The sequence below is a fragment of the Perissodus microlepis genome, chromosome 10 (assembly GCF_051167445.1).
Source record: "Perissodus microlepis isolate ML-2025 ecotype Zambia chromosome 10, ASM5116744v1, whole genome shotgun sequence".
NCBI lineage: Eukaryota > Metazoa > Chordata > Actinopteri > Cichliformes > Cichlidae > Perissodus > Perissodus microlepis.
The window spans coordinates 10,047,948-10,069,887 of NC_140470.1; the positions used below are offsets into that span (position 1 = coordinate 10,047,948).

Here is a 21,940-nt window from a genome sequence, read left to right on the forward strand (position 1 = left end):
AACAGCTACTTCCCGCATTTGTTTTAGTTTGTTTGGTCTTTCGTGTGTTGGTGACGATGCAGAAATACTGTGTCGCACATTAATAAAACATGAAACAGATGTTCTACAAGCTTTCTCGCTGAGGCTCCAACACCTTAAGTGTGAGAGAAACACAACATTGTTAACGGAGCAGTAATCGTGTCACACAAAAAAGGAAACGCACTTTGACTCATTAAAGCAGGAAAAGCAAAAGTGGAAATAAAAGAACAAAAAAAGTGGCTCAACTTAACATCGTGTAGCCTTTTTTTTGTATGCTTTCACAAATAAGAGCATTGTAAGGCTTGAATGAGAGCCATGTTCCCAGTTTTGTGAATTGTTACCTTGCTAACTATTTCTTCAAACTCTCTTCCCATCAGGAGTACACCATCGATGTCTTCTTTCGCCAGAGTTGGAGGGATGAGCGGCTGAAGTTCGACGGGCCCATGCAGGTTTTACCCCTCAACAACCTCCTGGCCAGTAAGATCTGGACTCCTGATACTTTTTTCCACAACGGAAAGAAATCTGTAGCCCACAACATGACAACTCCTAACAAACTGCTACGACTAGTCGACAACGGCACGCTTCTATACACAATGAGGTGAGCCTTTTTTGTGGTGATTTGGAGGTCAACACCATCACTTGAAAAAAAATCTGCAGGTGCTGTTTAGTAGATATATTAACCGTCTTAATTTGGCATGAGAGCATCCTTATTTTGACATTCCTAAAAGAAAAAAGAAAGCATAATAAAAGATTTCACCCACTGGCACTCAGCACTTTTTACAGCCAGAAGTTCTCCATATGTATGAAAGGGTGACTCGCTTCCTTATAAGCTTATGCTAGAAAGCTTGGGATACAGTTGACTGTGACAGCATTCCTCTCCTATCATTAAGCCTCAAATACACTATTATTATTATTAGTAGTAGTAGTAGTAGTATTATACACTACCAGTAAAAAGTTTAAGAACACCCCAATTTTTCTAATTTTTGACTCATCAAAGTAGCCACCTTTGACAGATATAACAGCTGAACACACCCTTGGCATTCTTTCTACAATAGACATCAAATGTTTTTCAGAAAGTTCTTCCCATATCTGTTGCAGAAGTTCCCATAAATGTGTGGCACTTGAAGGTTGCTCTGCTTTCACTCTTCTGTCCAGTTCATCCCAAACGATCTCACTGAGGTTTAAGTCTGGAGACTGTGGTGGCCACTCCATGTTTTCAAGCTTACCATCTTGTTCTTTTTTTCCTGAGGTAGTTCTGGTATATATTGGACTTATGTTTTGGACTATCTGGCTGTAGGATGAACCCCTGACCAACTAGGTGCAACCAGTGGGTATTGCATGTACTGCAGAATTCTGTGGTAGCTGTTTTAGTTTAGGGTGCCTCTCACTCTGTACAAGTCACCGACCCTGGATCCAGGAAAACAGCCCCAGACCATCACACCACCTCCTCCATGTCTGACAGTTGATGCCACACACTGTGGAACCGTCCTTTCATCTGCTTGATGGCATACTGAGATACTGCGTGATGAAGCGAAGATTTCAAATTTTGAGTCATCAGTCCATAGTACCTTCTTCTAGTCTTCAGTAGTCCAGTGGTGGTGTTTCATGCCCCAGGCAAGCCTCTTTGTCTTATTCTGATGTCTTAGCAATGGCTTTCTTTCTGCAACTCGTCCTGTCAAACTTGCAGCTTGAAGTCTTCTCTTCACAGTTAAAACTGAGAGTTGTTACCACAATTAAGCTGTGCTTGAAGCTGTTGAACCTTATTTTTTAAATCTGAGCACTTACCTTTGTACCATTTCAAGCTGTGCATTGGACTTAAACAACTTGAATCACAATAAATAACTGAAAAAAATGGGGTGTTCTAAAACTTTTGACCAGTAGTTTATGTAGATGGGTAAGTTCAAACAAAATTGACCCACCATATGAAAAGGAAAACTATCCATAAAGATCAAAGCCATTTTCTGTATCAGTCTGTAAAAATGCTTCTTAATGTTGTTTTGTTGGAAAACAAAACTCCAGCCTGTGGGCAGTTTTTGCCAGGCCTGTAATGGTTTTTCAAATTCATCATCCTCTATTTTTTATTTTTATATAGTCAAGTCAAGCAAAATTCTGTCGCCAATATTAAAACATTTTTAAAAACTTAGTTTTGATTTATAATAAATGGGTTTTTTAAAGATCATATAGAAGTTACTGGAAGTTACTGTATGCATCACAATGTCCATGCAAAGTTCATTCAGATTGGCCCAATGTTAAGGGTACATAGAGGCATATTTACATACATATGCTCTAATCATTATATACAGATATTTGAACATGGCAGTCTATTGACTCACTTTCCCAGCTTGCCTCAACTGGCTATTAGAGGAACAGTAGTTGCTGACGCTTCCAGGTTTGCTTAATTTCCAAGCCTAGGAGGTTGCTGTTGAGTTGTACAGAGAAATGTAACTACTGGAAACCCTGAAAAAGACTTAAAATGAGTAGTTAATTAATCAAGTATTAAATGTATCAACAGCTGCAGCAATAATAGTCAATATTGAATCATTGAAAACATTTTTTAAGTTGAGAATTTACAAAATTCTCATCCTTCATCAAATGAAATCTGAATGTTTGTCATATTTTTTTCAGTTAGAACATGAACATTTGATAGAAAGAAAATTGGAAACTATAGTCCCGGATTCCAAAGAAAAGTTAGAGGATTATGAGAGAACCTAGTTTAGCTTTTACAAGATGATGTGTATATATCAGCAAATTCAATAGCTAAAGAGACATTTTATTTAAAAGCATGAATGCAAACACCGTGGTGGCACTAGGGTGAAAATCAACATCTTAGGAATAAAATTGTGCTTTTTACCTGTCTGTGAGTCAGATAACTGACTTGCAGCCAGTCTGGCCCATATATGTATCACACGCAGACAGCCGAGTGAATAATACTCACTTGATCAAAGGAGTGTCATTGTGTGTATGTCATGCGTAAAGTACACTGTAAATAGCATCAGCAAGACAGTCATAGTCACTGAATACCATTATGTACTGAAAATGAAATGGTGAAAAAATCATTTTGTGCTCCCACATGAGTAAATCTGATGCTGTGGCGGTTCTGCCAAGGCCAACAAAGATCCCTGAGCTCTGATGTAGTATTACAAGGACTAACATGTTTAAATAAGCAGGGAAATGTATTGTAAGATGATGAAAAAGTTGCATGATTAAGTATGATAATCCTTGGCATCCTTGATAATCCTTAGAGGCCCAAAACCATTTTTGGAACCAGCTTAGCTGTATTATGGAGCTAAAATAAACACCAGCAAATAAAACTCGTTCTTTGGAATTCTGTATTTCCCATTGCAATGCTTGGGGGGGGGGGGGGGGGTATGGCATACTTTAATATTATTAACACTATTATACATTAGAGACCTTAACATTATTACATTATATAATATTAGCATTAAAACCATAGTTCCACAGTGTGCTTTTTGTCCTCCCATCATCCCCAAATGATTGTAGCACATGGCTACCCCTCCTTCCTGTTAAAAGGGAGTTTTTCCTTCCCACTGTCGCCAAGTGCATGTTCAAATGTGGTTATTTGATCGTTGGGGTTTTCTCTATATTATTAAAGGGTCTTAACTTAAGAATGTAAAGCACCCTGAGGCGACTGCTGTTGTGATTTGGTGCTATATAAATAAAATGGAAATGAACTGAATAGTTCAAGTAAAATAGTGTTATTACATAAATCCAAATGTTGTGAACCATCTTTACTGCCTGAATAAAGAAAATAAACACTTAGTTCATGCAAATTTACATATGCATCCCCCTCTATCATTGCAGAGTTGAGCCAAAAAAGTAAAAACACTAAGATCTGGAATTCTAATGTGTGAGCAGTCGGCGAGAGAGATTAACTGTTTTGCACCGCTAAAATGCATGTAGGTGAAAATCTGCACGCTCAATGTACAGCATCAATAATGTCATTTCTTATATAAAATTCTGTCAAATATATTGATATCTTGCCAAGCCCTAATGAAAAACTGCAAAGTATTCTTTAGACCATCCCTACTTTTACTGACTCTATCATAAAACTCATATCATAAACTTAATATGGAATGTATTTTTGAAAGCACTGGCAAAGAACTTTCTCAATTTTAGGGCTACCTTTCATCTATCTTAAGCTTTGGGTGATTAGTTGAAGGGGATCTGCATGAAAATATTGCTGTGTTATTAGAGGTACTGGAAAACACTCCCAAGGAGAGACTGATACCTTAAATTTCCACATACTGCACAGGTATTAGGCTTTAGAATATAAATCTGTCTCACGGGAAGTTTAGTGCACAGTGCGTCACCATAGCTCCCCGCTTTGATTGACATTCCTCACTAAACAACTGCTTAAATCCATTTAATCAGCACGTCTACAGGATCTGAACTGACAAATGCTATGAAGGCCTCGGCTCTGCAGGATTGCGTCATTATTTCTGAATTTAGGGAGCTGGTATTGTCTGCCAGCGCTGCTGCGGTTATTTTTTGTGAAAGCATTTGTCACTCATTAAAGTTCACCTCATTTTAACTCAACCTCCTTGCTTCTTCTTCGGCATTTCTCTGTCCCTCACTAATATTAATTTGTGAGAAGACTCAGGTGTACTTTTTAAAGAGAGAGAGGTTTATGCAGGTTTATATTTGTCATTAAAAGCTGTTTCAAGAATTTATTGTATGCGAATGTATCATTTACTAAGTGGACTTAACAGCTTAGAGACCACCAAAAACAAATACAACTGTACAGCCGTACTTGGGGATTTACAATGCCAGAAAGCCCTTTCAACACGGCCAAAGCTGAGAAGTAATGCTTCACTTAACACGCTGCTATGTGACTATAAAAGCAACACAATACAAAAGCAATGCTGCTAAGACACAAGTTTTTGTCTTGTCTTTAAACATTTGGTATATTTAGTATAGAAAAAACTAAATAAATAGATTGTTTTATATGATCTATAGCTTGCTAGTAGCATGACTCCTGTGTCTCCCCCCCTTTTCCAGAGTGAAATACATTTTTACTTAAACGAAAGAATTGTATTTAACTAAAGAAAGCCTTCAGTGATGGCAGTGGGTGTGATCCACATGAACAAATAAAGACAGGCATCAAACAAATAGAAAAACTGGTATCTGTGAAGGCAAGTGTTGTATTATTGTACACAGTGAATACACTGCAAAGCAGCTAAGCAGTATGAGGATTAAAAGTCTGGTTCTCTGCTGGAAGAGGGTGGACTGATCACTCTACCTTGAAGCAGCAGGTTGATCAGTGGATCAGTGCAGCTATAGAGGTCTGTTGTGGTGAAAACAGCCACAAGGCATAGCTGTTGATTTTCTGGGCAGCAACTGTTCAGACCCTCCCTTATGGCCACAACCAGTCAGTAGCGAGCAAAACAAAAGGACCGACACAATGAGCTTTTCCTGAAGGATGTCTGGGTTCACTCTAAGAAAGGAGTTCAGGAGGGAGAAGATCCCGATGGGGTTCTGGGACACACTTGGGAAATTTTTACTCCCTGGTGGTTTGGAAGCTTTCTGATATCCGAAACACACAAACGCACACATACACAAGAAGTGGAGGAGGTGGTGGGGTTCTGCTTAGACTGCTGCCCCCACAGTCCTGGATTAGAAAATAGTTGGGTGGTACCCATCATGTCTCACATTGTTCAAAAGAGCACAGTGGTAGCAGTCGCCTCATTAATTCTTTGCTTTGTCTTCCTTTATTATTGTTCTAGTCTGGCTGTTCTTGCATATGCCTGCAAATGTTTCAAGCCCTTCAAGAAATTAAGAATTTCTGTGGGGGCAGATCAAAACGAGGCTTTCCAAATGAGGCTTTCTACTCGAATTATACTAATATTTTAGTAACATGTTTTAACAGCTATTCAGTCGATCGTCATTCACTTTGCACATCAATATTTACTTTGTAATAACGATCACTTAACTTGCACCAGTCATCAGATCCAATTTCAAATTGCCCAGTGCTTTGGTTTATGAACACTGCTGCCATTCCTGTCACCCGTCATCAGCAGTACTTTAATAAACTAATACTACTGGAAGGAGTAATACTGTTAAATTAAATTTGAATAATCAGTCACTGTCAATCAGTTAAGTGTTTTTGTTTGATTTGATAAGCCTCGGGTTATGAAACAGAGCATAAGTGATGGGTGAAATAATACTTTTTTATAATATATATACATTTTATTTTTTTAGTCCGGTTGCACGTATAAGTGTGGCCAATTCTTTCTGTATATATTTAATTATCATATGATTTTAAATATATACATATATTTTAATATATATGTGCTAAAACTAAAATTAGGCATGCCAGGTTTAATAAGGCTTTGAAAGTATAATAAGCTAGGTCTATTTAAATACATTAAAGTGGAATATATTATTTTAGAGAAAAGGCCAGAACAAATTGTAAGGCAAGAGGAAGGGTTAAGAGAAGAAAGGCAGAAATGTCGGTTCAGACATTCAGCGGCTTGAAGGCAACAAAGAAACATTAAGCAAAATACATTTAACTTAATTTTTAGATGCAATCACACTGTAATGATAGACAACCCTACCAAAAAACTACTAGTACTAATTTTATTTTTGCAATTTTATTATTTTCGTTTTTTCTCTCTATCATTTATTGGAACATGTGGTCCATTTCACCTGATTACAATCCTGGGTCTGAAATGTAAACACTTCTAGAATATAAAAAATACCATTTACTAGGTTACTAAGGGTGGCTAAGGAGAAGTGGCTGACAGAAAAATGAACCTTTTTTGGAGGTTTCAATGTGTGTTCATTGGTGTTTTATGGTTCTGTAAACGTTGCCAAAGTTTATCAGACTTCACCTCCCCAAAAAACACCAGCATGTCTGCATTGTCATTGTGAGTACCATAAAGCTGACACATGCTGTGTAAGATACCTCTATGCCCAAGCGCTTCTTTGCAAGGCTGATGATATAGTTGTAAGCTCTGTATGAAGACAGCTTGCCTTTTTGTCTTTAATCAAAACCATTCTGTCTTCTTGTAGCCTTTGTTTCTGTCAGAGTATAAGTACAGCGCGTGAATGTTGGTTTTAAGTGCTGTGTGATGCAAAAGATTCTCACATTTATGTTGTAAAGCATTAGCTTGTGTAGATAGTGTGCCACTTATCAGTAATGAGGCAGCAACAGAGAGCGCAGAAGCGAGTTAGAGGCAAAAAACAGACTTGGCATTGTTGTAAATACAACACAATGAGCTAATTGGAAACAGAAAGTTTGTCTGTGGAGGCAGCCCGCGATGTTACAAATTTTAAGGCTGTGGCTACAAATAAACTTGTGGGATTTTCTGCAACATTAAACAGTGAGACCAAAAGAATCTACCCAGTAAAAACCCAGTTTTCAATGGGTGTACAGGGTAAATATGGTATAATTGAGCTTAAATAACCCAGTTTGGGGGGTTTATTTGTGAGTTAGTGCACCAAAGGAGGGCATTTAATGAGTTGCTGTGTTGTTTGAACTCGGCAAATGTAGCCCCGATGTTGATTAAACATGTATGAGTGAGATAACGTGCACAATTTCTCTGTTTACTTGCAGAGTGCCTTTTGTGGCCTGGCCATTTGACCAACTGAAACAAATTTGGGTGCTCTCTGGAGATTTAGTCCATGTCTGCCTTCTAATTACCACTGACAGGGTGGTGATGCAAAGGAGGAGAGAGAGAGAGAGAGAGAGAGGATATAATCTGTTCTCCTTCAGTTTTTATTCACACGTACACAAATCCCTGGTTTTGAAATAAACTCAGAGATTAAAGCATTATTTGGTCTACATTTGGATTTGTGGGAAAGCCAATTTTGATGCACGATAAAGCAATTTGCATAAGACCTTCCCAACATGTCTCACATATCTCTATGAAAATGCTCCAAATTATGTTTCTGCAGAAATATTTGACATCATTATGCATCATCATTTGTTTATAATGACCTGTTCAACCATCCTGCAGACTGAACAGTGATGCATTTTCTTTCCCTCTGCCCCCACAGGTTGACCATTCATGCCGAGTGCCCCATGCACCTGGAGGATTTCCCGATGGATGCACACGCCTGTCCTCTGAAGTTTGGAAGTTGTAAGTCAGTCCAGATGGTCAAAACAAAAGTGTTTTATATAAGATCAGACATCTGAAACAGTGGGGATGGTTCTCTGCAGGTGTTAGGAACCTTTTCCTGAACTATAAAAAAAGAAGAAAAACAAAACAAAGGCTAAAACTACACTGCAGTATGATGTTTGGTAATATAACAAAAGCAGTTAAGAGAAAATTTTATTAATAAAGATCTTCTCCCTCTTTGGGCTGCACCCTTTAGGCATCGCCACAGCGACAGTTAATGTGCTTAAATTACTTTCAGTATGCTCATAGTGCGGGGCATGTAACCATCCATACACAAGCATAGGCTATTTACTGTTTCAGACACAGCATTAGATATAGTTTGATGTGTTAGCAGCAATGCTTATATCTCTCAACATAAAATGATGCTGATAGGTAGAGCATTCATTTTGGATACATTTAGTTAAAAAAGTGGCACTGGAGGAAAAGTCAGTGATCCCCTAACGCGTGAGGATTAAATCTCAGGGTGGTGAACACAGTAAAAGGAATTTTTTTTTGTGAAATCTGATATCGTTATCGGCCGCAGGTCTATCAGCCCGATCAATACTGGATGGACGCTGCGTATTATCATGAATGACTTACTGGAATTTAGGAAAAATGTCTTTTAGATCCTGAAGTCAGGAGTTAACTTTTTGCCAAAGCAAATGCTGATAATCCTACAATGTGCAGAGGTAGGAGAAAAATAGAAAATATTGCACCCATATTTTGAGCTCTCACCTATGCTGTCTGTTTTTTGGGGGCTGTCTTCTGTTTGCTCAGATGCTTACACAAATAATGAGGTGATCTACCTGTGGACCCAGGGTGACGAGAGGTCTGTCGCTGTGGCAGAGGACGGCTCCAGGCTGAACCAATATGACTTACTGGGACATGTTATTGGCAAAGAAACCATCAGTTCCAGCACAGGTATGCCATTCTGGGTACAGACAGCAGCATACAATACACTGTAAGGTAAATCAGAGTTTGTCTGGAACAGGCAAAAAGTTGATTTTGAGTACTCAAAAGTGATCGAATTCTCACTTTTGAAAGATAAACTGCATATAATCTATTCCACTGACATATAGTGGCTCATGTGTAATTTGTCTTCCAAAATAATAAACAGTCTGCAGTTTCTCAGCAGTTTCTGTCATTTTAAATTCATCTTGCATTGTTTGGCTCCATCGAGAAAATGATGACTGAAACTATTCAGCATATTTACCAAGATAATATGAAGACGTTTGCCAGAGGTGAAAGGTTTTTTTTTGGTTTTTTCACTTTGCTTTGGGGTTCAGCCAAGAGTCAACTATAATAACCATCATCTAGCCCTTTCTTTTGATTACATATTCATTTGATCTTAAAATCTTATCTTCAAAACTGTTGCAGAATCCTTTTTATCTGTCACACAAAAATCTATTTTTTTGTTATTTCCCCATTGGAGGGCTTAAAGCTTATGTTAGCAATTTAATATAAAGGGGTGAAATAGCACGGTGAGGGCAGGGTACTCACATATGCTGAAAATATTTACAGCAGCAGCATCTCACTGGTAATAGATCATTTGAGTTCAAACACCTTCAAGAATGTGCTGCATTTTTATTATATTTATCAGTCACTATCATGTACCGCTAACATCAATCAGCAGCTTTAGTTAATGGTGAAATAGGACTAGATAAAGTACCAAAGAGCTTGTAATGGCAAAGCTAAAAATAAAAAGTTGCTTTAGTGGGGCATTTGGAAATCACAAGAGTAAAACAGCTTACCAGCGAGCCACGCTGCTCTCAGTTTTGAGAGATTTAACCTTTGCATTCAAGCTGTTTGCTTGTGAAACTTTCAAGAGGTGAGCCACAGAGTCGCTGATATCTGTCAGACTTCAGTTGTCTTTGGAGACTAAAGCACCAAGAATCCACTTTATTAGATGGCACTCCTGTTTTCCCAGAAATAAAAGTGTGTGTGTGTGTGTGTGTGTCTCCTTTAAATAACTGCACCTGTTTAACTCTACAGAGGATGGGTTCCTTGAGAGTATCTTTATTGTTTGTGCTGTTTGGTGGGTTGAATGTAAGTCAGGAGAATTGCAGCGATGGAAGAAGACCAACAGAAGTCTGACAAGTACCAAAGATTCATGATTTCTTTCATAAACCGCTTCAGCTTATGGCTGTTGGAAAAGCTCATTTCCTTAGACTTTAAACCTAATGGACTATAGTGATCTAGGGGGATGGGAGGATTTGAGCCCGTTCAGCTCTGGTTCGATTCTCCTCAGAAAAAAACAAAACCAAAACAACACCTCAGGGATGGAAATCTGTTTTTCGTCCTATCTTCGTAACACAGATTGCAAACATGGCACTGAGAGCTGGCAGTTGGAGAAGATGTGAGTTTATCCATTTGCTAGTAGAATTGACATATTTATATGAACAGCAAAAAACATCCCAAGGAACATGTAAATGTGCACTTAAAAGAATGTGACACTTTGTATATGTCTTATTAATGACATCAATGTGATGTCATCTGCCAGTCTGTTTGTTTACAGTCTTTATTATTTAGTTATTATTATACTTTTTTGTCTCTTACGGTTAAAAACTCTTGCTGCAAGTAAAAGATGGACATAGCTTCTCATCTGAGCCAATGCGTGTTACTTAAACTTACATTCTTACTATCAGCCAGCAGGTGGCGACTCCTGTTGTTCCAAAATCAAATCATATTGTATAGAAACCTTTGAGAATGCAGTCCTTCAGCTCATTAGGACCTAGCATTCTCAGCTTGAGGCATTAAGGCCAAACTAGCCAATGGGTGTTGACACAGTGGCTATGTCCATCTTTTATATACAGTCTGTAGCTTAAGGTTTGGAAGTGTGCATCAACATCTTTGGAATATTTTAAGCATCTAAGCATTTTCTGTCTCAATACTGCTCACGTCTTGTCACATGCACGTTAATGTTCAAACACTAATGCATCAATTTTCAAATATTTTTCCTTGTGTTGCTCTGAGCGAGGAACAAGTATATTAATAATCATGACCCTGTCTGTGTCTCTCCATCTTTTTCTGTTTGTCTCTTTTCCCCTCAGGCGAATATGTAGTGATGACAACATATTTCCATTTGAAAAGGAAAATTGGCTATTTTGTGATTCAAACCTACCTTCCGTGCATCATGACTGTCATACTGTCTCAGGTCTCCTTCTGGCTAAACAGAGAATCCGTTCCGGCGCGCACAGTATTCGGTGAGTGCTATCTCGTGTTTTAAATCCAGCTCAAATAAATGCATTAAATGATTCATTGAAGAAGCTAGTTAATCAGAGGGCTATTAAATGATGAGGTAACAGAATGGCACTGTCTAAGGACTTGGCAAACAAGTAAACGGTTTGAAAAGGTTTCAGCACGAAAAGTTCTCTTTTTTTAGCTTTAGTTAGCTTAGTACATTCAGGTGCACACGAGCACTGAAAATAATTTACTTTATCAGTTCTGACTTTATTCTGCTGCAGACACTAACATCCTTACTACTTATTCTTAGGAAACTGTTCACTGTTAATACAGAGAACATAAAACAAGATTTAAAGCATTTACATGTCATATTTTTCCTTTATTATTCATAACAATTCCTCTTTAATATAGAGACATCTCCCAGTTGCCATCGCGACAATTGACTGTGTTTTCTCCCTTTAAGCCATGAATAATAATTGATTCAATTTGTCCATCCAACTCGATTCATGCTAAGAACATTGCGTCAGATGTGATCAACTCAAAGGTACTCAAATAAGGAATGTAATTTTCCTTCTCCTGCAGTTGTTGTTATTGCGCTGCATAATCAATATGAGTAGTCTTATGTAATTCTAAACACGGTTAGCATTTTTGCATTTAGACAGGTACATGCAGAAGCATACGTTGCGCAAAAGATTTTAAAAATGTATGCAAGGCAAAGCGTTGCTGAGAAGATAAAAACTGTTCCAGCTCCCTTTGTGCAGTCTGAATAACCACATCTCCTTCACTTCTGCACAAATACACCCACTATTATATTTTTCTTACACAGTCATCTAAGAATCACTTCAGCCCCATAAGAGGTTGAATTTTTAGGGGACAATTTCCTTCACATTATCAGAGTAATTTTAATCAGTGCTGTTTTCTCAGTGGACAGTTTCAAGCTGTGTTGGTTTTAGTTTTCTCGCCATCATGCTTACAGTCCCTTGGTTTATGAGAGCATGTGACTGTCATTACCTGCGTAATCTAATTTATCTTTTTTGTTTTTGCATCCTCAGTCACCTTCCAAGTTATATTTCTAGTTAAGACTCGATACTTTTTGATTTATACCTGCATTTTATATAAGAGCATTATTCACTGTTACCGCAAGCACCAGATGTCCTCGTCTCATCTGACACCAGTTAATTGCTGTTGTAATAAGGACTGCCTTTTGTACAGATGAATATTCTAATTTTATGTAAATGGTGGAACAAAGTCAAGATTAGAAATGCGTTACCTGCAAATCAATCAGCCCATGAATAGCCATGTATCAGTCTTTTGTTGCAGCCTTTTTAAGCCTCCTTTGTATCCGTCTTTTATCAGATGAGAAAGGTTGGAACAGATAAAGCGATGCGCTTCGATGGGCGAACATTGTCCGAGCCGCCTTTCATTTCCATTCGCCCTGACTGTAAAGGCCAGGTTGTGAAATGATCTGCGAAATTTAGAAAGTTTTAAGACATCGTTTTCGCCTTAATTAATTTCAACAGTGGTGTCATTTAGCGATTTACCTTTGCACGCAATCCTGCAGCTTAGACAGGTTGTGCTTTATGTATGCAGGTCCATAGCATGTCTCTTTGTTTGTGTAGAAGCTAAAGGAAACTTTCAACATTTTCATTCGTTGTACTGTAGATAAGTCTAGTAAGAAAATACATTCATCAGACTGGTTTGAACAGAAGAACATAGCCTGAAAAATCCTCCGTAGTGGGTCATTACACTGAGATTCTACATTCTCATTGTTTGAACTTGCAAGACTGACCCAGTGTACTTTGAATGTTTATGCACCACTGAGTTATGTCATCTGTATGAGGCTAGACTTTTTGATTTCATACAGTAGATTATGTAAAGCTCTGCAATGCAGGGAACTACACCATCATTTTTAGTTTATAACTTACACCTAATACCAAACCCAGGAAAGTGAATCTATATTAGGTTTAAAGAGACAGTACACATTAACATTTCTTTTTCTAGCCATAGTCCAGACTATTGTTATGTTGCAGTGCAGCTTTCTTTTCTCTTAAATCTCTAAAGAGATGTTGGTCAGTATAAAGTGAGAGTTTAGTACCAGGATAGCAAAACCCAAACAAACCATGACTGAGTTGTAAGTAACTTTCTTTTAAAGGGACAGTTCACTGCCACATTGTTATTTATCCAATTTTTGAAGAGAATTTCCCAGTGACTGAAGACATTGGTAGAAAATTTCCTTCTCTTGAATGCACAGGAACTACATGGCACTTGCTTACTTGCTTACGCTTAATATAGAGCACCTTGAGGCGACTGTTGTTGTGATTGGCGCTATATAAATAAAATTGAATTGAATTACCACAAATGTTTAATTTCAGAAATAATGAAATATCTGCTGATCTTTTATTCTCTCCTCAGGTGTCACCACTGTCCTAACCATGACTACCTTGAGCATCAGTGCTAGAAACTCCCTTCCTAAAGTGGCCTATGCCACCGCCATGGACTGGTTCATGGCTGTGTGCTATGCCTTTGTCTTCTCTGCCTTGATTGAGTTTGCCACAGTCAACTACTTCACCAAGCGCAGCTGGGCATGGGATGGGAAAAAAGAGGGCATGGAAATAAGGGTGAGTGATTCTCATTTGCAACAGTTTCATGTAACCAAAAAAAAAAAATGATGGATGTGTGATGCCTGCTCTTTCGATTCATCGCAGCGCACCAACATTAACTATCACCAATATGTAAGGACAAAAACAGAATGAAAGGCAGCTAGTTCAGGGGAAAGTCTCACGCAACTTTTCTTTGCTTATTAAATTCAAAATTAATCCAAAAAAAAGAAGTTGCTAAAAATGTCACTTGATTCTGGAGGAGTGATGAGGGGAAATTGCAGTTTGGAAACACATAGAAAGTATCCTTAATGCAGCATGGAGTACTTTGTAAAGCCTGTAAAGAGACCTTTTATTTATTCATTGCCAAATGGAACAGAGACAGTGGGGCGGAACAGTGAGAGCAAAAACAGAGGTAAACTCCCAGAGACGCTGGCCCTGATTTATGATGGCAGCATATGTTCAACTCTCATCCTAAAGTCAGTGCAGCCTTATTCTCCTCAGAAAAGATGGTGCATTTACATCTATATAGTATATTGTTTAAAATGAATCACGTGATGTTGAAGATAAATCACATCTTGTACATTATCAATAGGCAAACAAAAAATAAATAAAATAAAAAGATCTCCGTGCCTGAGCCTATTTAATGGTTTATATTGAGGGAACAACCAGATATGTGTCCAAAGAAATTGTTGTTCAAAAAGAAAAAAATCACCTAAATCAAGCCACATGTTTCTCATGACAGCTTCAGCCTTTAAATGCAATATGATCTGTATGATTACCTTACTGGAAAGATCATTCTGTCTGTAATCACGACAGCTTGAAAAGTTTTCAATGAATTCTGATCAAACTTTTTTGTAGTGTAGAGCACGAGCCATTAAAAAGTGTCTTAGATCCACCACGGTCTTCATGGTCACCCTCATGATTTATTGGTCGAAGAGTGACAAAAAGCCTTATAACTTAAAACGTATGGCAAGCGTTGTGTTTGCTGTCAACATATAGAAAGATTTAAAATATCATGTCACATTTGACCTCTGACCTCTTCTTTAACTCAATGATTTGAAGGTCAAAGTGATAATAACTGATTGATAATAATTGAAATAATAATAATAATGGGGATCAAATAAGGCCAAACCTTCATAAAATGTCCTTTATGTGCTTAAAATTCCACAGCCTTTGTTTGTATTGGAAGATTTAGGAAATGCTGCCAGTATATGGAGGTTCTAAATATTAACACTATAGTTTGCATCTAAATGTCATGTCACATTTGACCTCTGACCTCACTTTTACATCTGCCTTTTTTTGAAGTTATTTGTCGTATGTTTAAAGTATTGTCAAAATCTGCTTAGTTAGTTAAAAATATATACAGTAGTATAATATTATATAATAATATAATAATTATATCCAATTATTTACAAATCCATACCTATTATCTATTACCTACTCCCACACAAAATACTCTGCTGTTCCCTTGAAAGTTAATCCTGCCCAGGGTGAGCCTCTCTGGTGGACTTTTGCACTCTCCGAGTGCTTGATGTGTTTGTAAATGATAGCATTAAATCAAAAACAATTGTAGGCACACAGACGTAGTGAAATGAAAGAAACTAAGTCAGATTAAAAACTTACATTAAATATCAAAATAGTCTTCTTTTCTTTTAACATCAATCTCACCAGGCACTAAATACCAGTTTAAAATCAGGCTGTGTTCATTTACTGTTATGATATAAGATCCTCATGTTATTTAGCTCTTTTACAAAAGCCTTAGATAGACATATGTAAAAAAATAAAATAAAATAATAATAATAATGGATTGCATTTATATAGCGCTTTTCGGGGCCCTCAAAGCGCTGTACAATTCCACTATTCATTCACTCTCACATTCACACACTGGTGGAGGCAAGCTACAGTTGTAGCCACAGCTGCCCTGGGGCAGACTGACAGAAGCGAGGCTGCCATATCGCGCCATCGGCCCCTCTGGCCATCACCAGTAGGCGGTAGGTGAAGTGTTTTGCCCAAGGACACAACGACCGAGACTGTCCGAGCCGGGGCTCGAACCGGCAACCTTCCGGTTACAAGACGAACTGCCAACTCTTTGAGCCACGATCACCTAAAAAGGCTCCTAGAAAGTCAAAAGCAAAAGACTTTAGCATGTACTGAACATCACCTTTATTTCTCTTAACATACATAGTGAGTCACTGACATTGGAACCATGGAGAGATTCTTGGAGGAGCATTTTGCATGTCAGCCAGTTAGAACTATAGACTGCATATAAAACACTGACGTAGCTTCCAGGTCTGAAAAGTGAAATCAAAGTGCTAAAGTGGCTCAGGTTTGGTTTCTTTCTTGTGGCCAGCAGGAGGCGACTTCTCTGGATGCAAGAAGAAGTCTCTCTTTGGGGAAATGACCCTACTGCTCACTTAAACTTTGACTTCACTAAACACTTTTCTGCAGTCCACAGCCATGAGAGCTAGTTTCAAGTCTTACTGAATGAGCATGATATTCTTTTTACAGCTTTCTGTCCTCATTAGACTCAAAAAGGAATCAGAGTGAGTTCATCTAAAAAAAAAGGGGGGGGCTGCATGAAGAAGTAGCTTAAGTTTAATAAGGAATAGACCTGGTACATAGAACTGAACATTAGAACAATAAAAACAAAGCACACCAGCATAAAGAGACTAATATAAGTTAGTAATTGTGCGGCTAAAATGAGTTTACCTGATATATGTATAACACAGTCCATTTCAAACTGAGAAAAAGAGTATTAACTGTGGCTTATAAGCAAAGCTATATTAAAAGGACAGCCTTCTGGGGGTGTTTGGAAAAACATATAAGAATCATATAAGAAACATTATGAAGCCGTGCCAGTGGTAAATAGTGGCAGTGCTATTACTGTATTGCTGTGAGTGCATAAAAACACAGCCACAGACACAACATAAAGGGAAAGTTATTTCTTCTGTGACAGACAGTGCCACGAATCTATTTTCTGCTACCATTGTACAAACTGTTTGACACAATCAGTACAGCCTTTTCCCACTTTTTTTATAGTTTGACATTTGGTCCTCGGAGCGATTGGCAGAAATGCATATTGCTGCCACAGAACTTTTCAGTTGGTGGGGATAATTTGCAGCGTTACACTGCTGCAGAGAGGAGTTTTTTTTTCTCTTTTCTTTTTCTTTTTTTTCCCACCCCTCCTCTTTGATGTCTCGTCTTAATGGCAACAGCCTGGACTGGGTTCTCAGGGACTGTGCTGAGCATGCAGTTGTCATGATAGATAGAATAGAATGGGGTCACAGAGGGAGACGTGGCACTCCCAACACACTGCCTGCTAGAACGAGCTACTGGAATCCAAAGCAATCAGGCACTGCATATATTTCCCTTTTTTTTGTAGCAAATTTTGAAAAATGACTGTTAATGAGCATGAGCTACATAAGCAAAACCTCTTCTTCAGGAGAGAAGTTTTAGCTAGTAAGTCTTTTTTTAAAAATCTGGCCCCGCAGCCATCAGAGCTAGCGTTTCAGCCACCACTCCTACCGGAACCAAATGATGACTTCATCACCCTTAGGCTGCTTTCTTTTTTTAGGTCTCAGATATGATCCACAGACGAGTGTGTGCGCACTAATTTACTTTACTGGTTATGGAGCATCGATGCAGTTTTCCTTTTCTTTTATTCGAACATTTTCTGTGACAGGCAATCTGCCTAATTAGCTCTCCCCTCTCCGGCTGAAGGTGAGGTTATTACAGAAATTAGCCGGTGGGGAGTTTGGTTGGAAAAGCCTGCATATTCTCGGCACCCTGTGACACATGATTGGACACTGCTACGTTGGATATCATGTGCTGTTTTATCAGCAGAGGCAGAAGCACTGCCTGTGGGTTGCTCTGCTGCGGCCAAGGGGTGATCGCAGTTTCGTGTGTGCGTGTGTGTGCGCATGTGTGTGTCTACGCACCTGCAGTACATAATAACTTCATCAACATTTTACCAGAATAATTCATTATCTCTTATTAGCACAAGCACTTGCGTGTCAGTAGAATGTATTCTGGAAGTTTTGATGCACTCAGGTGGAAAGAACAAAGGTGAGTTGACATTTCTGGAGGCCAGGGGTGCACTTTTGTACTTTTTCAGTCCCAATAATGATAGAGATACTTGGGTGTTAAGCTGTGTTCCTCACTGCAAGGAGGATACTTGGAAGCATTCTTTTGTACAAGTTTTTTGATGTAGCAAGCATGAAATACCACTAAATTGCTGACCCCTTGTTGTTGGCTTTTTCCATGCGATGCTATATTAACAAATGTAATGGGCCACCTACACACTAGACCCTACAGGAACTGCTCTCCTAAAGAAACCCATGTCACGAAGCTCCTGGTGCACCATTTTTGTGCTGATGTTAATGCCAGAGTTAGCAGACTGTTGGTGGCTTTCACACCCTATGCACCTCAGCACATGGCAGCCCCACTCTGTAAATTTACGTTGCCCGAGTTCATCCAGTTCTCAAGATTCTCACAGCTGTTTGTGGAATAGCTTGCAACTTTTACAAACTGACTTGTTGCCATCATGGCACCTTATTACAGTGCCACACTTGAAATCAGTGAACTCTTTAGAATGACCCATTCTTTAACAAATGTTTGTAAAGGCAGACTGCATGGCTAGGTGTTTGATTTCATAGATCTGTGGCAAAAGGACAGAAAACACCTGAATTCAAATGCTAGAATCCTTTTTTTCCATATAGTGTACATTAACACATCCTTAAGTGAAATCAGAAAGGTCTATTTCATGTTTATTTATAATATCATAACTAAATGACATAATTATTAAGAGACATAATTATCAAAACATGTCCACAGGAACACAAACAGGGACATCGTGGCTCCTTATAGACAGTCTGCACACTCACATACCCACATGCTCACATACTTGGGGCTATTTATTACGCCAACACCTCAGCTCCAGTCTTAGAGAGGGACAGACTGTCACAAGGTTCAGTTACACGCACACATGCACACACTGAGCTCCAAACAGCAGGACACAGCAAGGCACAATTACCCCGAGGACACTTAAACACACTCATCAAGAAATTCTGATGCAACAATTTTCAGAAGTTACAAAGACAAGGTCAATAGATGCATTGTATTCATGGAGTATTTTTGCCTGCAGCTATTGAAATGACTTTGAATAGTACACAGGAATCTTTGGCTGCTAGTGAATTATGTGCTCTGTTACATAAGGTTCATAAAAACATGCATACAGCCCAGTGCTACATACTGTTCCCCCAATAATTAGACCATATAAATTATTACCTACAAGGACAATGGAACAGCAAAAAAGAACAGAAAATTTGCTACATTACTGTGCAGATAGCATCCATAGTCTAAAAGACTGAACAGTTTGGGATGGTATTATTAGAGCTTAGAGGTGTAAGTGCAGAACATTCGCTGATCAGTATGAAAATTGGTTTTAGAAGTTTGGTACACAGCCTTCATAATGTACAGCAAGTTAAATTGAGATGGCCAAACACTTTTAGTACTCACTGAAAGTTTCACTATAAACAGACATAAACTGACCTCTAATTTAGCGACCATAAAATTACAATTTATGTTTTCTAAATACAGGCCAATAACCACTTTCATTCAGGCTTTCTTCTCCAGACTGGTGGAGAACTCTAAACATAGTATTTCTGTTGATTAAAAATGCTCTTAAAGGCAGCACTGCAGGAACATTTGAGAGGTTTCTCAAGTTAGCCATTCAAGTTAACTCAGGGGAAGGCAAATAGGTGGTTAGCAACTACAGAATCCTTTGTTAGCACCCACCTGTCATTCAAAGCGGCTACATACTTATTAATTTGAAGCTCCCTCTCCAAACATACATACCGTAGGCCTCTTATACAATTTCCGTGAAGATACTATAGTGGCCAGAATGGTAGCATCTGTTAGCATCTGTTAGCTGTTGAGGACAAAAATATAGCATCTGTTAGGTATCAACTCTAAAAATATACCGTCTGCTAGCAATCAAAGCTAAAACAATAGCGCCTGACAGGTACAGTGGCAAAAGGTATAGCGGTCATTAGCTATCGAGGCTAAAATTGAGTGTCTGTTAGCTATCGCGGCCAAAACTGATTTTTGTAGCAGGCTGTGAAAACACAGGAGTCTGTGTGGACTTGCGTTTGGAGCCAGTCTCAAGTGGCCATTAGAGGAAATCAAGTTGTGGTTTGGCTTCATTTCTCAGGACTGGTGTTTGCCACTTCGGATACACATATTCATCAGCCAAGTCATTCTACTGTCAGACATGACACTCACCACTGGCAGTGACTGATGGCTATCTGTTGTGTTCCATCCATTTTGCAGTCGATCCAGTTTCACAAATTTTATGATTGAATTTCTGCTCTTTAAAAGATGCGTGACGGGTAGCCATATTGAGCTATATTGTTACTACAATTGATGTATCCCTGATGCGTGATATTGTAGTAATTTGCCTTTCCTGCTGACAGAAACTTCCAATAGAGCAGCTCGTTCTGTGTTAGAATCAATATCATTGAAAGGTACCTGGTTATCTGAGAGCAAGAGTGTGACTCTTCTGTCTTCCTTTCTTTTTCTGTTCAAATTGACTTAAGATAGCAGGTGCTTCAAGCACCGGTTCACCATTCCTATGTTTAAAGCAATCAACTGCCTGCAAGTTTGTTAGCTCTCCTCAAGGTTGAAGGATCATACTCATCCTGTTGCCCTGCTCACTCAAGGAAACACACTTATGACAGTAAATATATTTCCTCCTCAATCCTGCTGCCTCCAGTACAAAGTCAAAAAAAAAACCAAGCAAAACCTACTGGCAGACATTAAAAAGGACTCCCTGTGAGATTTACACACACTCGAGACACTGAACATAGCCACGGCACATGTCTTGTCACGTGTAAAACCATTGCTGTGCCTCCATTTGTGAGTATATGTGAACATTGAGCATAAAGACCAAACAAAATATTTGGTGATGAGCTGTGCGCTGTAAGAGATTCACCGTGAAGCACTTTGGGGTAGAGGGGACATTAGTTATGCTAATTAAAAAGATGGAGAGAAGCAAAAAGGCAGGGAAAATTAAATGAAGCTAAAAAAAAAAAAAAAAAAAAGTGGAGCAAAAATTAAAGCTGGGCTCAAAGAAAAAGTGAAAAGGGGGAGCTGTGAAAGTGACGCACTGAATTAGTTTCTTAAAGTGGCCACAGTGGGGATGAATGGTGTGAAGGAAATTACCACAGTACAGACTCGCACACTGGATGCCACACAGGAAACTAAAACTCAGCCTGGTAATCAATCTTAGTGTCCTACTTGCTCTCCCACATCTACTGTGTGCGCTGTACTGTTCTTCGCTAGGCTGACAGGATCCTCTAGTGATGCAAGTTTAGCTATTTGAGCCAGTACCAATTTAGCAAATAAAATTCTGGCTCTCTGTGCGACTTCAATATGAAAGACAGTCTAATGATTTCCCTCTAGTAGAACTAAGACGGCAGTTTCTCCAGCCAGCTTTATCACACAGAGCCTTTGTCGTGTTTGTTGTATCGCAATCTGTTTGCCTGCAGAGGTCTGGCTGCTCTCATTGATACAGTTTGTCAGACATGTTTTCAGGCGCTGTTATTTTGCTTTTCCTTCTAATCCTGCTCTGTGCTGCTACTGCTACTGCTAGCAGTATCAGATGCCAGTCCAGCCTGGTTCTGCAATGATGCAAATCAGAACTGTTCCTATTCCCATACTCTTAATTTCATCATGATTTTCTTTTTTTCGATCTTGATCCTTTACGTTCTGCAATCCAGATTTGTATGATGCAGATTTGATTTGACAGTATGTTCAAAAGTAGTTCCAGCTAGATACTGATGAATACAGTATGTAAGTTGGGTAATTTTAATATAATTGGTAAACTTTTTTTCTTTTCTACTTTTCTTTTCAGGAACCGTTTCAGGCTAACATGGCCAGGATTAAAGATATGGTTAGGCTTTTGTTTTGTTCTTGTGTGTGTCGTGTCTCGTGGTGTTGCTTCTATTTCCTCTTTATGAG

General features: G+C 38.7%; 1 protein-coding gene across 2 annotated transcripts in view; it reads left to right on the plus strand.

The window, feature by feature from the left end:
- Window positions 1–21,940, plus strand: part of gabra3 (gamma-aminobutyric acid type A receptor subunit alpha3) — a 108,015-nt gene that overhangs the window by 79,496 nt on the left and 6,579 nt on the right. Inside the window, exons 5-10 of one of the 2 annotated variants that reach the window (XM_084941838.1) lie at window positions 396–616; window positions 8,038–8,120; window positions 8,916–9,059; window positions 11,189–11,341; window positions 13,734–13,939; window positions 21,834–21,872. In XM_084941838.1, coding sequence (XP_084797964.1) covers window positions 396–616; window positions 8,038–8,120; window positions 8,916–9,059; window positions 11,189–11,341; window positions 13,734–13,939; window positions 21,834–21,872 — 846 coding nt within the window. The remainder of the gene's footprint in view (window positions 1–395; window positions 617–8,037; window positions 8,121–8,915; window positions 9,060–11,188; window positions 11,342–13,733; window positions 13,940–21,833; window positions 21,873–21,940) is intronic. The other variant, XM_084941839.1, reaches the window with a different exon arrangement.